The 17,044-nt window shown below is 35.9% G+C and overlaps 1 protein-coding gene across 1 annotated transcript in view; it reads left to right on the top strand.

The window, feature by feature from the left end:
• Positions 1-17,044, top strand: part of LOC103481331 (protocadherin-15-like) — a 199,721-nt gene that overhangs the window by 46,141 nt on the left and 136,536 nt on the right. The window contains exons 4-8 of the mRNA XM_017310687.1: positions 504-664; positions 2,632-2,787; positions 9,836-9,955; positions 12,062-12,172; positions 15,119-15,289. Of these exons, the coding sequence (XP_017166176.1) occupies positions 504-664; positions 2,632-2,787; positions 9,836-9,955; positions 12,062-12,172; positions 15,119-15,289 (719 nt within the window). The remainder of the gene's footprint in view (positions 1-503; positions 665-2,631; positions 2,788-9,835; positions 9,956-12,061; positions 12,173-15,118; positions 15,290-17,044) is intronic.

Here is a 17,044-nt window from a genome sequence, read left to right as displayed (position 1 = left end):
TATATGAGTTCAGCCCATTTATTTAACTTTAATCTGAAAAGAAGCTTGGCATCGTAGCGAGGATCATAGCTTCTTCCTCATAATTCCAATTTAGTTGCACCAGAAAGATTGAAGCTAAGGCATTTTTCATGTTTTCTCACTGATTCTCAATTACATCTAGGTCTTCACTACGACTGGGCCATTTTAACTCATGAATATGCTTTGATACAAACCATTCGGTTGTAGTTCTGGCTATATGTTTAGTTTCAAGCTGGAAAGTGAACCTCTAACCTACTCTCAGACAGATTTTCTACAAACATTGCATATAACTCTATCCTACTTCCCACGACCCAAGAAGAAATATGTGAGATAAATCGAGAAGAACATGGGCTGAAAATGTTTGAGCTTTGTTTTCTCAAACCTATGATCTTTTTAGCAATTTAAAAAAAAATCAGCTAGATTTCTTCAAATTCTAAGCTTGTTTGAGGACTAAAAACATGTATATATATTTTTTTGTATTTCAGGAACACTGTTGGTGGAGAATATGCAGATCAACGGTGTGGCGCAGGGTCCAGATCGTACAATCTCTTTGTCTCTAAGAGACAACTACGACTACTGGGTGATTCTTGATCCTGCCAGGCAGTCTCTTTACCTGAACAGCACTGGACGAGTTCTTGATAGAGATGTAAGAAAGTTCAACATTTCTATGTGCTGCTGTTTTCTTATTTTATTCAGTTCAACCACTTCTTTTTCACAGGTTTTTGTTGACAAAATGTTTTCAGACCAGTGTTTTCTGGGGTTTATTGGARATTTTACATGCTCTGATCCCTCAATTTTCTTTTGCAGATTGGATGCACCTTGTAAAAATGGCTTCTGCTCTTTAAAAAAAAAAAAAAAGTCTTTTTTTGAGGAGGTAGAGCATATTTATAATCAGGCAAAACTTTTTGAGTGCAAGAGCAGAGTTTGAAGCAAGAGCAGAGGGGAATTCTAATCTTAGGCTGTCGTAGAAAATAACACCATAGCTTCTGCGGCTTTGTTTTGGGGCTGCTTTACTTCATCTGACACAGGGAACCGGTAATCTGTGCATTGCTTAATGAAGTTTCAAGACCACCAATGCACCCATGAGTGAATATACAGACAGAACTCTAAATCTCAGATGACTTTCCATGAGCATGACCCAAAACATATAGCAAAAAGCATTTGSAAATGATTRAAAAARGCATAATAAAATTTGGAAAATGACYTTTTTTTAATTGCCCCTTCAACAGTCAAGATCCTAATCCTGCTGAATAAGAAAAGATCAAAAAATTGCGGAGGGGAAGAGCTGCCTAAGCAGTTTGTTTGAGAAATATGGGATCAAAGTATCCATTGTCAAAAGCAGATGTGTCGTTGTGAAGGACAGAGATTACTTGGAGGCAGTAATATYTGCACAACATGCTGCCACCAGATATAAACTATCTGGTATAGCAACATGTTTAAAGGCAAAATTTTGGCCAACATGTTTAGTTATACTGAACATTCAATGGAATATATACATAGTTGCAAAGTCATATTTTTTACTAACATTGAAGAAACATTAAGGGAAGAAATTAGTGCTTGGTCAGTTATGTTTCTGGTCATGTTATTTCAGAGAGATCTTTAATATGTTTGTCTAATTCTGTAACATCTACAGCAGCAAGAACTTAACTAGTGCTTCACTTATACACTAATTAGATATTTCCTAAGCTGTTTTAGTCATTTCAGGCATAATAAAAATATCTAACTATGTGATTGTCCTCATGTCCATACAATTTCCACCTTGTCAGCTAATTGGTTAAGCATCAAAATTAAGCAAAGGAATTTATGGTCAGTTTGTACCTGGAAAGATTTCCACCMACTGCAGCTGCAAAGCTAACATAACTTTAAAAATATGATGCTTTTCTCACTGTTTTGTAGTTTTGACTCGTCTCACAAGGGAATCAGTCCAGAACCTTTTTGGCTTGTTAGCCTCCTTAAACCATCATTTTACCGACATGTTCTCTTTAAGTTCTGAAAGATTTAAAATCCTGTTAAACAAGTGACAGTTTTATTTTATTTTTGGCCTGCTTCTGTTAGAGAAATGACATAAATATGTTGCATTTCAAATAATTTGAGACTAGTTCAGAACAAAAAGATCTTTTCAAGTGAAAACTTGCTATTCAAAAAGAGCTTTATTTCTCTTTTTTGTATTATTTTGTTGGARAACAAAAGTCGAAGTGAACATAGCTCAAATGTCTCTGACTGGAAGGTAAAGAAAAAAAAAACATAAAGGGTTTGAAAACTTTCTGTCTACAGTTGATCTGTGTGGCAGTGACACGAATTGAAATCATTCCAACAATTTCACAGAAAATTGGCATCGGTACATTTACCGTCTATCCTATAAAGAGAAAATTTGATGTCAGAAATGCATTTTTATGGCTGTCTTACTCACAACCATTTTCCATTCTGATAAACTCAAACTTTTAGCTCCATCTTCTCTGAGAAGATATCCAATCTTCTGCCGCGTCTCCCTTATATTCATCAACTGTATGAAAGTGACTGTGACTTGCCACAAATGAGAAACTTCTTGGCAAATAATTTTGATTCTCCACTTTGCAATAGTGTGTTATCTATATTTCTCCTTCTCCCTTTCAGCCACCGTCGTTCATTCAGTCCATCGTGGTTCAGGTTCAGTGCACCAACGAGCTGATTGGAACAGTGATTTTACACGAGGTCCGCATTGTTGTCCGAGACCGCAATGACAACGCTCCGCATTTCCAGCAGCCTCGATACTACGTCGCCATCAGTGAGGTAACACACTTTTGCAGGTTTTGCACACACAGATGACTTTTATGTTTCTCAGATGTAGACTGTTTCAATTTAGCTTGGAGAAAAGGCAGACGGCTCTTCTGAACAAGGGATCTCAAAGTGCATTTTCCGTCACGTTTTCAACATTCATCTGTCGAGTCAGTGGTTTTCCAAATAAATGTGTAGCTCAGAACAAAAATAAAGGTTTTTTTTTTGTCCCATACTCAATTTTAGGATTTTGTTTTCAGTAAGAAATACTCATTAAAATTACAATAAATGAAGGGCTGAAATACTTCACTCTATGTAATGCATCTGTTATACACAAGGTCACTTACTGCAAGGTGGGCTTGCAGATGTGTTGTCCTCTTTCCATTTTTTTTTCAATTCAAGTTTATTTCACACAATAAAGAATAAACAACAGCACAATAAACAATGTTACAAAGTAACCACTGTTCTGTCTGTATGTTTTCTAGCTAAAAGTAATTGTTCATAATAGATGTCACATATAGACATTAAAGAGACCTGCATAAATGAGTAATTTCCTACTTTTACATGGAAAAAAAGGTATAATTTCCTTACTTATTACCATTATACACTACTCGTTGATTTATAATATAAAATTCACCTATAATACAAAATGTAGAATAAATATTTTGAAGAGTGTATATCTGGCTCTTCCTTTAGGACCAATATTTATAAAATTTTTAAGTGAAAGAAATCAGTGGTAGGCTTTTGGTTTGGTCTTTGACTTCCTATATTGAGCTTTTTTTTTTGTCAATTTCCTCCAAAATTTTTGAGTCAATATTAAAGAAATTACATGATTTCGCTGCAACGCATTTCAAGCACAAAAAAGCACCCAGTTTGCTTTGCTTTCCTCTTTTTTCTTTGTTTGCACCACTTGAAGGAGAATAGAAAGGTTTTAGACAGATGGAAAGAAATTGGGTTTTTTGTGGCTTTCAGAATAATCTTCAACATGACAGTTTGTCCTCTAGCGTCATGGGAAGAGGAATTCAACAAGAGGAAGTGTAAAGTTAAACTGGACGTGGATGCATGTAGCTTGCTGCCAGCACCATCCTAGGCGGGCTAAGGCAAATATATCGTTATACAGTCTTCCTCCGCCTGTCAAACTCAATCTGTCCCCTCCACCTTTTCTTTTTTCCACATTCTCTGCTCCTTTTGCAGCATTCCTCTCTCTCCTATTGCATTCTCCCTCATCTCTCCTGCCTTCTCAGTGTTGCCCTTTCACTAACCTCTCCACCTTTTTTGAAAATGATTTTGAGGGCTTTTATTTCTTCTCTCCGCCCACGCCTCATCATGCGCCTCTGAAAATTCCCATTATTGTTTTTAAAATTATTTCCTCCAATTTAGGAGCTGCCTGGTCATGATAATTCTTTCTGTGTTTTGCCCAGGTCATTTCAGAGAATTTGATAGCAATAATTTTCCAAAAGTGGCTGCTTTGATTTAAATAAATGGTAGCAGTATTGTAATAACCGGAACACTTRCTTATTTTTGATTCAGTGAGTGGTTGAAATAGCCCGACAGCCACAGCTTTGTTTATTTCACATTCACTACTGCGAGAACTAAAACGGCATAATAAAATTAAATCTGAGCTTATTTTTATCCAGCTAGTTTTGAACTAACTAAGCTAGAATTGAGTGTAAATGTAACAATCATTTTGTCATGTTTTATCACAGAAACTGTTAATTTTATTTTTATTTTTGATAAGGCAATTTAATTTTAGACAAGTTGAAGTTGGTAAGAAATCTGGTAACATAGTGAAACGAACACATACCATGTCAATTACACGGATATAATGATGTAGAACTCTATAATATGAATAAAGGGTTAACTTARATGACCAATAAAAGTGGGYTTTTAGAGAGTTTTATTTTTTAGTTGGTCATTTACTGTTTACTTACTCAGACTTATGACTGCCAAATGTCACTAAGTGGTTCTATTCTGCCAATTAAATTGTGAACCAGTTTAGCACAGCACCAGACAGCTGCACCCAGTTTCCAATTTAATTATTCATACTGATTAATAGATTGAGGTCAGTGGGGCTGCTGTGGATGATCAATCTGGACTGAAGCCTGGCCTGGAAACYCGTTAGGAGGTTAAACCAGCAAGGCGAAGAGAAGGGAAAACTGGTCTCAAAGGAAGGTAAATGGATAAATCTGTTCCTGAGGAGGGAAAAACAGACTGGAGCTTGAYTCYASCCAGAAACGACTGATGATCGGAACCCCAGCAGGTGATTGGATAATTGCGGTCGGGTGTAACGGCCCCAACAGGTTCACCACGCCCTCCAGCAGAGACCTCCTGCTCAGGAGAGAGGTCTCACAAACACTCACACACCACCTTCACAAGCCAGGAGGAAGAAAACTAAACACAGGTGGACTTACCTTTAAATCACAATTAATTGCAATGTAAGTTCTTTATTGATATTCCCCAKGGCTCTGTGCTCAACCTKMAGTTGTCTACCAATCTGTGGATCTGTATGCGAATGGGTCAAAGGGGCCTCAGAGTAAAGTACTTTGAGTGGTTTCTATGACTAGGAAAGCGCAAAATAAATTCAGTCCATTTCACAACAATCTCGAGGACACAGTTTAAGTTTAATCTAAAAGTTTTCCRTCTTAGCTTATCCTGGTGGTTAATTTCAGAGGATGGGAGTGGAACCARGATTTAAAGTTGATTCATTATCTAAAAGCTGCAAAGTGATGCTAACAATTTAACCATTGTTAAATCAAGGAGAAGAGATAGCATGACTAGAGGAAATGATCTAGTAAATCATCAGTGCCGCACCAAGTTGACCCTTAATCTYATTTATTCATAGCTGGCTAGAGTTCAGACTTTAGTTTTTACCTTATCAAAGACTTGGTTAGCAAAGTACAGCAACTTATTATCTGCTTTTTTCCCTTTCCTGTCAGGGGGTGAAGAGATTATTTATCTAATATTAAAAGAAATCTTTGGAATATTAAATTTAGAAAATCKGGAGCCATTTTTTTTCCTGGTTAACATGTTCGGTAAAAGTAAAACRTATATGAATAAATATAAATGTTTAGTAGAAATGTTCTGTCTTTTATTTCAGTACGATGAACACCTGCTACCTACCAATATTTTTTGCTATTCCTAAAAAAGTAGCTAGTTTTCTAAAAAGAAAAAAAATAATAAATTAGTAAGCTCATTCAATAACAGTTAATTTAATAAGAATTTCTTACATTAACTAATTGAGAGTAAAGTACTTTTGCTGCAGCTCAGTAGTTTAGCCTCTTTGTGAAACAGCCAATAATATATGATGGTGTCATTTTTAAGCTGTTTGGCATCTTTAGATTAGCACTACTATGGTAAATGCTATTCATATAACAGTAACTACAGTAGTTACTTTTATTTAAAGATATCTACCAGTCATCAAAATTGTCCAACTGGCTGAAAATATTTCAAAAACCTGTATCTTGTTTTAAAGATAGAAGTAAAGAGCAGAACCCCGTTAGCCTTCCAGTCGTCCTCTAAAGCTCTAAGTTGTTTTAATTCTTTAATATAGAAAAAGAATGTTCAGCTACATCTGCTTTGGTGTAATTGAACACTAAATATGGCATCCTTGATTCCAAGAAACACAAAAAGCACTAGGAATAGGACAATATATGTAATGAAATCTGCATCATTTTGTCATCCTGAAACGTGTGTAACCCACGACTTTCAGTACCAGGGATAACAAGAAACACATGAAAGCTGCTTTACWTTTAATTGTTGCAACAACTGATGTCTATTTAGCATAATCTGGATATCTTGACAGATCTGTCTSACAACTGAACCTAGTGAAATATTTTTGAAATAAATGCCGTCTACATGCCCGAAATCTCTTATATAACTTGATGWCGTACAGATTTTCCTACCAACAAATTTCCAGATAGTCTCTGGTGTTTCTCTCAAGCATTCACTTTGGAAGTAAAGTTTGTTCTCCAATTGATAGCGACATGCATGCTAWCCAGAAGTAAATAATGCAAGAAGTTTTACAAGTGATAAATCTGAATGTCAGCCACTGATTCGACTGAAAGGAGGAAGATGAATGTAATTTTATTTTTAATAAATCCGTTTTAAATTTATGACCCGAGATCAACTTTGTTGTGATTAGGCTCTATAAATGTGAATCAGACAGAWWTGTATTGCCTCAAATGTTTGCACAYGCAGAAATCTGTTTTGGCATCTGGTGCCAACACGGAAATACACTAGACAAAAGACTGTATCTTTATGTCCAACCAGATGTTTTTGCATMTCTGTATGCAAAAGCATCTGTAGCAGTAAATTTCCTCCTGATTCTGAGAATACGAGAAGAAACATTTCCARGTCTTTATGCCATGGGAATGAAAGGATAACTAAGGTAATCCCCCCGCTCCCACCACCAAAAAAGAAGAAAAGACCCTCACAAAAAATATATCGGTTCACCTCATTACTGTCCGCACTGATGGAACATTGTTTTTAATTGCAGAACAAACTTAAGGGTGCATATCTGTACAGCCAAGTGTTCTCTGAGTTTAAATGTCTTTAAATAGTGCTGAACTGGAAAAATAAATTGAAAGTGAATGGATGTCCTATATGTTGATGAGTTTGGACAAACCTTCCTAGCACAGTAAAAGGTATTGAGGGGTTGGAGTTTCTTTGCACTGACATTCTCAAAAAAACATGTTTTTCTTTGTACAATGGTTTATTTTTGCTGAAAAATATGCCCCAAAAAGCTGTCTTGCTGTGTTTTGTGGGAACAAAAAAAGAATAATGCTGATATACACGAAACAATCTGGTTCTGTAACATTTTCTGATGCCGAAGCAGCACCGCTATGCTTCCAATGCTGATTCCTGCTTTAGCTCAGAGATGTGCCTCACTTGCACGCAGTCGAGCTGTGTGCATACTTGCAGGCATAAACAATCCGTCCTGTTATCCTTTAAAACGAACGTTAAGTAGAAACGGACAAAGGCGTGAGTTGACTCAGAGCTGCTCTGACAGGAAAAGGCAGTGCTGTGTGCCTGRCTGACTGGCTAATGGCTAATTTCCAGTAATTGTGTTTAAAATCACTTCATTCAAGCCTTTTATGATGAACAATAAAGGACAATGAGGATTTTTAACCCACTGCTGTTAGATTTCTAGCTGTAGTTTAAGAGCGTAATTTGAATACTACCATGGCAGACAACAATGCAGTAGTTACAATAGCATGTGTCAATAAAACATAATGACTTAAAAAATACAAAAATATAGACAGAAGATRATGTTTTCTCTCATTAAAAGCTGCAAAATGTTAATCGTATCTCGCATAATAACCCAAATTAACACTAACTACAAAATACGGTTTGGGTCRCCTGGAGTTTGCTGCTCACTTTGCTCAGTAAGCTCAGTTTTGCTGTTTGGTGTTTCATGCACTCTACCAYGTGTCCAGAGGAGAGCAAAAACATCCTGCTAATTACTCCTGGTCTGTTTCCAAAAAATAATAAAAAAACTTTATATTTGGCCAAACTCTATTTGGTGCCATGTGTGAAGCTGAGTTATCTTCCTCTTWTGYTTCCCCCATTGTTGGCCGTAGGCATGTGTTCAGCTATTTTCTGTTCAAAGTCATATATTTATCTATTTTTCTTTAAAACATGTGCACTACCTATTTAACTACTGTTAAATATCTTATTTAACAGTCAAATATCTTATTTTTATGTCCAACATATACAAGCTACAGTGGATTAAGTAAGGACCTTAAGAAGTTTCAGCATTCCACTCAACATTTTACCAGTAAGACATTTTAAAATTAATTTTTAGCATACAAAACTTCTAAATTTGACAAACAATACTAGTAGATCAAACTATTCTTACTCTTTGAAGATGCTTAAAATCGTCTGTCGGTTTGAACTAAATGGACTATTGAATATCTACACTCATAGGTTTRCATTTGGGAAGGCTGCAAAAAGCAGAATTTCACTCTCAGCATTCCCTCCTGTTGTGACTAAATTATTTAACAGAACAAACAAACTGCTTGTGATAGTCAACACTTGAAGGTGAAGGAAATTATAGATTGAMATTTACAGTGAGAGCCTGAACAGACTTGCCTTTTTGTTTACGGTCATCATCGATACTTGTGTTTTCTAACTGCTGGTTGTGCAAACGTCCCTTTTACTGTGGCTATTGATTGATCGTGCTACGTGCTTAGGTCATAATGGATGAGCTATGAACAATGAAAACTTATTTTTAAATACATCAGTCAACGTATTATTTTTTAAAAACGTGTCCTGTAGTTGACATTTATTATTAGTAACCTTTAGGTATACGTCTCTCCTTAGAGTTTCCACCAAAGTGGATTTCTGTGTTGATGCGTGCACTCCTGTTTCTCAATTATTTTGGTGTTAATGTGTTTACACAATTAAAAGCTGTTACTAAATTGTCAACCCTCCAGTTTGGTAGAAGTCTTAAAAGCTTCACTCACAACAAGGTTGACTGTATTTACAGGAAACCAGCAACATATTTTTCTCAAAAATTGAGTTTTTGTTCATTAATTTTCAAAATTCTGCTTCATGGAAAGGCTCCGTTTAATGAGCTGTGACCTCTGTGAGCACTTTATTTATCTGAGCAGTAATTAGTTTTAACAGTGACACAGTAAAACATTTGGATCTCCACATGTTCTCTTTTATCAGAGGGGGGCAGTGAAACCTTTCATTTGTTCGCATTAGTGAGAGAGCGATGCATAGATGGAACATTTTGAACACTTCCTGTGTTTCACTTATTTCAAGAGCAACTGAAAGAGACACAAATGACTCCCAACTGATCCTCCTTTTCAAGTCCGATTTATGCGTAATGAAAATAAAAATGCAAAGCACTTTCTCTTTGTTCTGTRGGAAACAGTGGGGGATTAACATCCCTTGTGGCCAAATGCTGGTGAATCTTATTTTGCTCTTCTTTCATCTGTGCCACAKGAAAACAATAGATGTTTGTATGACACTGTCAGAAATGATTTAATCACTGTGTTTTGAAAGTTTTGACATCATATGGAAAGACTGCTGGTGTTTTTTTTTGGGTTTTTTTCAGCTAACCCCTGTAGGAACAACGATCTTCTCTGGTTTCTCGGGGAATAATGGTGCAACGGACATCGACGACGGCCCCAACGGGCAGATAGAGTACACCATCCAGTACAACCCAAGAGATCCRGTGAGTTCTGATATTTTGCTGTCAAACTCTATGCAAACAATTTCTAAACATGTTCTGTTGGCTGGTTTAAGAATATTTGATTTTCACACAAATATAATCATGTTGGACAAAGACCGGAAAACAGTTTTGCCAAAAGGGTCAAAGTTCATGTTTTCTCACAAGCTGTAATGTTTCAGTGTTTATGTTTGTAATCTGCATTCATTGAAATGGAAATTTTGCCGAATGAAAATTCAAAAAGAATATTTTATTCACAAAGAACTCRGTGGCATTATRTGTTAGCCCTGCCTCAAAATGTTAATGACTCTATAAATAACTCTGCCATCCTTATTGATTTACAAGTGAAAATGGTYCTTACCTGAGAACAGAGCTTAAAATCATTGGGTTTCTTTTTTGTTGTTGTTTTTTTTTAACTGTGTAACGCCAAATAAATACTTTCAGAACAATTTCAAAGTCGCTTCTAGTAACACTGCAGCTAAATTGGGTATCAAGGAATCATTTCCCAGTGTCTCAGAGAGCACAAAACRTCCCAGAAGTACTTGTGGAAGTTCTTTTGGGACTTCTACAAGTCCCACTAAAGGATCAACTAAAGCTGCCATCAATGCAAAACTTGCGTATGACAGTGCAGTGAGGTCTTGACTTTAAAACAGTGGCCTGGTTGTAAGAAGTCACTTTTTGTGAGGGGAAAAAATCCTTACTTTCTCCAGAGAATAGAAAGACTACCGGCAAACTGGACTAGAGAGAACTGGGGGGTATTCCCTCTGCTGAAGTTTTCTTTGGGTTGCTTGGAACAAACAAAAAAAAAAAAAAAAAAAAAAAAAAAAAACCTGTCTTGCTAAGAAGAAATGGATGCTGGCATGAGTTCTAAGAGTGAAGCATCTTGACTCCATTCATGTTTGGGGTTCTCTGTCAACCAAAAGAGAGGGATCATTCAAGTTTTACCTGAAAACACTGGAATGTATATAAAGGAAATCCAAACACGCCCCAGGAATAACAATCCAAGAGGAATTCTGTGTGGAACAAAGTATTTCCCAGTAAGACGGGTCAGCGTGTCAAAGGGATAGACTGATGACAGAATGACTCAGTTCAGGTCATGGCCAACTTCTCAGATCTTACGCCTATTGATAGATTACTCTATTGACTATATACTTAATGTATTTTCCATTAATATCACTAGAAACCTACATTGCTCTTCGGTAAATTATAAAACAACAAGWGATGTGTGTTTCTCAGAACGTATCTCTTTAACTAATTTGTTTAAACTGCAATGTTTTTGATAATTCATCTTCATGTCTGCATTGTCCTCCTGGCTACTATAAATCTCTCAAGATGTGTTTACATCATTGTTGCTTTTGTTTTTTTACATTTTTATGTTCCTATCGACTTTGCCTTGGACCAGTGAACTGCCCTCAGTGTGCTGCTCAGTGTTTAAATACAATCCAGTTTACCYGTAACAGTTTACAGGTGTGGATTATGGAAAACTGAGTTTAGTGGTCTATTTCACCAAAAGCCATAAAGGATCCTTTATAAGCAATGTTCTGAATGACTTTGATGTGGTTGTGTGCACTAAGATGTTTTAGGTTTCTTGTGTTCTGATTAAAACAAGTTGATATTACTGTAGTTTATCTGGTGTGTTGTTATAAAATATTAAATAACTGCATTTGRAGCAGTTTTTCACATGGGAAAGCAAAACTTTGACTTGAATTCAGAATACAACTGAAGCTGCATTTATTGTTTTAATTCCCCCCCCTCGTATTAATGACCATATTCACGAAATTAGATTAGATACTCTCTTTTTATTCTACATCAGATKTGTGCTTCTCTATGGAATCGAAACAGCTTTCACTGAAGATTTCATTTGATTTATTGTTGTTATATTTCTCTTTTTGCTCTGCTGGTTCTGAGCCCACATAAATTATTCCTTCTTCCGCTGAACAACTCATTTGCATCGTATTGAAATCATAAAATACGCCTTGCTGTTACACTTGTGTAACTGTCTTCCACGTGTATTACATGTCTTAGCTTGTCTTTATTTTGTTAAATCTTAAGAGTAGACTTTGTGTGTGACTCATTGAGTTTGCTTTTGCCTCATGTCTGTATGTTCTCCAGACTGCCAACAGAACCTTTGACATCCCCCTGACTTTGTTTGGCTCCGTAGTTCTAAGGGAACGGCTCAACTACGAGGAGATAACACGATACTTGGTCATTATACAGGCAAATGTAAGTCATTGTTTCTTGATTTGAATTTGTTGTTGATTTCATGAGYTTTCATGCTGAAATATTTTTMGACTTCTTTCAATGAAACGGAAAGATTATTTAAAAAAGCAAAAATAAAGATTATTTACTCAGTATTCCCTTTATAGAAAATAAAAAAAAAAACATTTTTGTATCTCATATACAATGTATATGACTTGTTCCGTTGCAAACTATTATATTTCTAATATTAATGTTCTGCAGCCTATGTATGTGGTGGTTAGACAGCCCAAGGGAATCTGCAAGAGCATCCCTAACTAATGTATTTGCCAATCTAATTGTTTGCCTTTTATTTCCCTGCACTCTATGTTTTATTAATGAGCTCACTATAATACATTTATTTTGTCAGATCAGTAAGCACGTTGTCTGTAGAAGTTAGAGTGATCTAAGCTGAACCATGGCTGAAATGATCCTCCTCAGCTGCAGCTTCGGGTTTTGTCGTAATGTGAGAGCCATGCTCACAAAAGGCTTCTCAGAGTTACTCCATGTATTCATGTCCCAGATCCCAGTTACCCCGAAAACATTATTAAAAGTCAACAGTACACTGAAAGATTAATGTGTTTCTGACTGCTGGWAAGGCTGACACTTTCAGTGTTTATCTGAAGAGAATATTAGGAGTGTTTTGAGAAGCCGCAAATGTGTGGGATATGAATTCTTAGCAGACTGCATGAAGCCAGACAAAACCTATTAAACAAGGCTGACCTTTCCAGCTGAACACTGATAGAAACTGAACCTTTCCAGCTGAACACTGATAGAAACAGTCCATAATTAGACTTATTGTGTTGATAACTGGTAATCTTAATTGTCCATATTATTTCAACATTATACGGAAGACATTGTGATTTCATCCACCTAATGTTATGCAGCACTTTGCAGAGTTATTGAGAGCCTGAACCTTCTTCATGTTTTGTCACACTACAATGACAAATGTCTCTGTATTTTATTGTATTGTATCTGTATTTTAGACCGACATGAAGATGAGAAATCGCCACAAACGGGTACCTAGATGTGAAGAAATAAAGAAAATTATAGAAGCTCTTAAAAATGTTTTAAAACTCAATTCAACGTTYTCTAAATAACTTTGAGCGCTACTAATTTACTTTGCAATTTATTTAATAAAAAGTCCMCTTATAAGTATAAGCTCATCTCAGTATAAAGCCAGRTCTTTTATGAAGGCCTCAAAGGTTTTCTGGAGAAAATTAGAAATCAAGGAAGCTTGAAGAAAAATATCCCAATCTTTAAACATTTCAAATTTATATTCTTATAAGCAGTTGCAGAAATATCTTGTCAACACAAGATATTTCCTCTTTGGAGTACACTTGTGAAGGTCATGTTAATGATTTGGATACTCCACCTACGTAGAGGTGGTACTTGTTAATTGATCCAAAAGTTCTATCAAGGAAATTTTAGGAAGCTCTGATAACAGGAGCGTGTTTCCAAAGGTCAAATCGTATATTTTGATGTGAACTACACAAAGCATGTTTCACCTCCACATAGTGACCAAGTTGCTAAGACTCAAGTTAAATATTTGTCTTATTAGAGATGCTGTGGTGTAGTACAAGTTTCACATAAGTTTCCTCATTATTTCTAGAAAAGCACATCGCAAGTCGTAGTGAAACATGGATTCAGTAGAAAGACGACGAGGTTTGTGTTTCTTGACAATGACCTTGTATTCCTTCCAAACTGGCTGCATATTTTATGAGGGCCTCACAAAAACCCTCCTGTTTTAGCCTATAAGGTTTCCTTAAGGTCACCTCTGAAGAAAAACTAATCATGTGAGAGAACTTTCATTCTTTATTTTTGATGTAGCAGTCACAGATTTTTCACTCCTTTGCACAATCCTGTTTTTATTGAATATGTGTTGCACTGCCATGTTTGCTTGTTTTTCTTTCAGTTTCTTGRCAAACCAAACCTGTAGAGTAAGATGGTTTTTCTGGATCAAGACTTTGGCAGTACAAGCATATTGGAAATRTAATTAATTAATCAATATTCAACTGAAAACTGTTTTCAGTTCAGTTCTTGGTGTAGAAAACATGATGGTTGCAAGCAGGAAAAAGCTCCTCGGGGCTTTTGTRTGTCTGGAAAAAAAAAWGAAGCTGTGTCTGAAAATCATTAACATATTAAACTGATTTAATATTTTTAGATCCCTGAAAATTGGATTTAAATGTATGTGTTTTCCAGCAAATATGTTAAAATAAAAAATTAACATCTGAATGTGAAACTTACAATTTTATTGGAAGAAATGTGAGATTGTGCTGAAGTTTAGCTGTGTTGTTGTTGTTGTTGTTGTTGTTGTTTTCACAGCGGCTGGTTGCAATGAACATTTTACACGGTGCATGAAAAAAAAAGGGATTTAGCCAAAATCTGGTTCTTTATTTATAAACAAAATATTTCTAATTTCCCATTCAGTGGGATGTGACTATTAAAAGGGTGGTAACAGTAGTATAGAGTAGTAGGGTAAAAAAAAAAAAGTTTGAATTCCACATTGCTTATCTTTTGAAGATGAATCCTTTTGCTACTTAATGCACATTGGCTGATGCATTTAATGCACAGAGACGCGTCTTGATAAAATGCAGAAAGATCGAATAGATTTCTGGACGCTGGACTTGGATGTTTTTGTTAGAACTGTCGAAGCTCTTGAGCGGAACAGGTTTGATAGATGGTTAGATGTGCCTTGGAGCGTAAGCCGCTGATCAGACTCTGCCAGTTTGTGTTGTTTGATATATTATTAATAGGGGTCTGCTCTCTGACCCCAGTTTAATGCAGCTGTTSTGATTTGATTGGGTTATTCTTTATCTAAACCATTTAACCTGCTGCTTTAGTGTTTCTTAGTCCTGGTTGCTACTAATTAAAAAAAAACATTTGCTCCAGATTTCCTGAACTAAAGTGGAAGATTTTCTCATTTCTATGCAGGACCGGGCACCTTCACCGCGTGACCGTCGAACTGCCACCACCACGCTGACCGTGGATGTGCTGGATGGAGATGACTTGGGTCCCATGTTCCTACCTTGTACACTTGTGGGAAACACTCGTGACTGTAGTCCCATCACGTATTTGGCCAGTGTTCTGGAGCTGACGGAGCCTGTAAGTGTTATGCACATACATTATTCACTGGCTTTTGCTGTTTGGTGTGGACAGCGTGTAACCAGGGTCACTGCTGCCGCGCTCGCTGCGTTCACTGGGCAATATTTCTGAGTTGCATTTAACATGCTTGTTTGCACTTCTTCTGGTTATTGTGTACTAACAGGCAACTTTTGAAGTCATGCGTATTGATTTTGTTCACAGTGTCTCTGGGCCTCTCTATAATAATAATAATAATAATAATATGATGCACACATTTACTGAGCATGTGACTGGAGTTGCCTGATTATCAGCTTAAATTAAATGCCTTTAAAAAAAGATAGAAATTGAGTAAAAGTCTTTTTTTATATCTTAGATTACATTTGTCAAGTTACCTGAAGGATTATATTTCAGATTTACAGGGGTACGATACTAGATTTAAATATTATGTCATCTTATTATGTCATTTGTYCTTTAAAATGATTTTAGAATAAMWTTTTTTACAGTGTCATGGTGTCAAGGTTTCAGTCTTATTTTTCCAATAAGACTGAAACATTTTATTTTCTACTATCGCCAGGTCTGGGTAATTAACTACAAATTTAGTGTAAATCTGAAATATAATCCTTATCTGGCTCTATTTCTATAATCCAGACAGTGTATCACCTTTGATATCTGCTTTTAAAATCTCTGTGGGCTTAAACCAGCTCGTAACATTTGCTCTAAGTCTGTCAGGAACAGTAAAGTGTAAAACCTTTGTTTACTCATCTTGACATTTAAGTCAAGTATAATACCGCTATTGGCAGCAGCATAATGAGAAAATGTGTTTTCCATGTAATTAACTGTACCTCTTTTCCAGCTAAATGTAACAGTTTTATTTATTTAGTTAGTTTTTCCAGTTGAAAGTAGCAGTACGTGAGACCCTTTTTTGCAGCCACATAAAAATTATAATAATTATTATTCATAAAAACAGAATGTGTTGGTGCATTTGGGTGAAGTCTCCTTTCAGTATGAAACATCTGGCTTACAATTATTCCAGATATTGCAGCTTTATACTTGACATGTGTGGATTAATGCATCCCTTTTTCTGATGAGGCAAGTTTTTAAAAAATTCTTTAAGAAATATTAAGAATTGTCTTCTTTTTTTTGGACAAATAGACTTAAAGTTTCACAGCTCATACACTAACAGCTTAGCTACAGTATTTCTCCAGACATGTATTATTATTAATTTTTACTTTTGCTTAAATGAAAATTTAAATCAACATGGCCTGCGGGATTCCGAGTAAAAACATTGTAGCACCTGTTGTCACGTAGCATAAATTGATCACACAATCAAATAATTCTGCTGTCTAATTATCAGTTTGGCAATTCATTCATCAATCTGCAATAAATCTTTTATCTTTGCATGGGACAATCAATTGTACATGTGTAAAAGACCAGAGGGTCATGTTGTTTCTCAGTGCTATGATGTTTTGTTTGATCCATTTTCCATAGCTGTTATTTATCAATAGCCTCACTAATGGATGTACTTATTTACTTGAACAATGAGGAATAAACAACATAAATACACATAAGGTCGACGATGGAGAAGGCTCAACTTCTGCTGATGAGAATAAAAGGCTTTGAAAAGGAAAGTTCATCCATCTGAATGTTCAACAGAMGTTTATCAACCTTCATCAGACATTTGTATCAACAGAGTTGCGCCTATTATTTAGGTTTTCGTGTTATCAAAGATAGGCTGGGAGTTTTCTCTTTGACATTCATGCTTGTTCAAATCCAGAT

Source organism: Poecilia reticulata, linkage group LG19 (genome assembly GCF_000633615.1).
Source record: "Poecilia reticulata strain Guanapo linkage group LG19, Guppy_female_1.0+MT, whole genome shotgun sequence".
NCBI classification, from domain to species: domain Eukaryota; kingdom Metazoa; phylum Chordata; class Actinopteri; order Cyprinodontiformes; family Poeciliidae; genus Poecilia; species Poecilia reticulata.
Note: the sequence above shows the minus strand (reverse complement) of the source record. Positions and strands in the feature narration are given on the sequence as shown.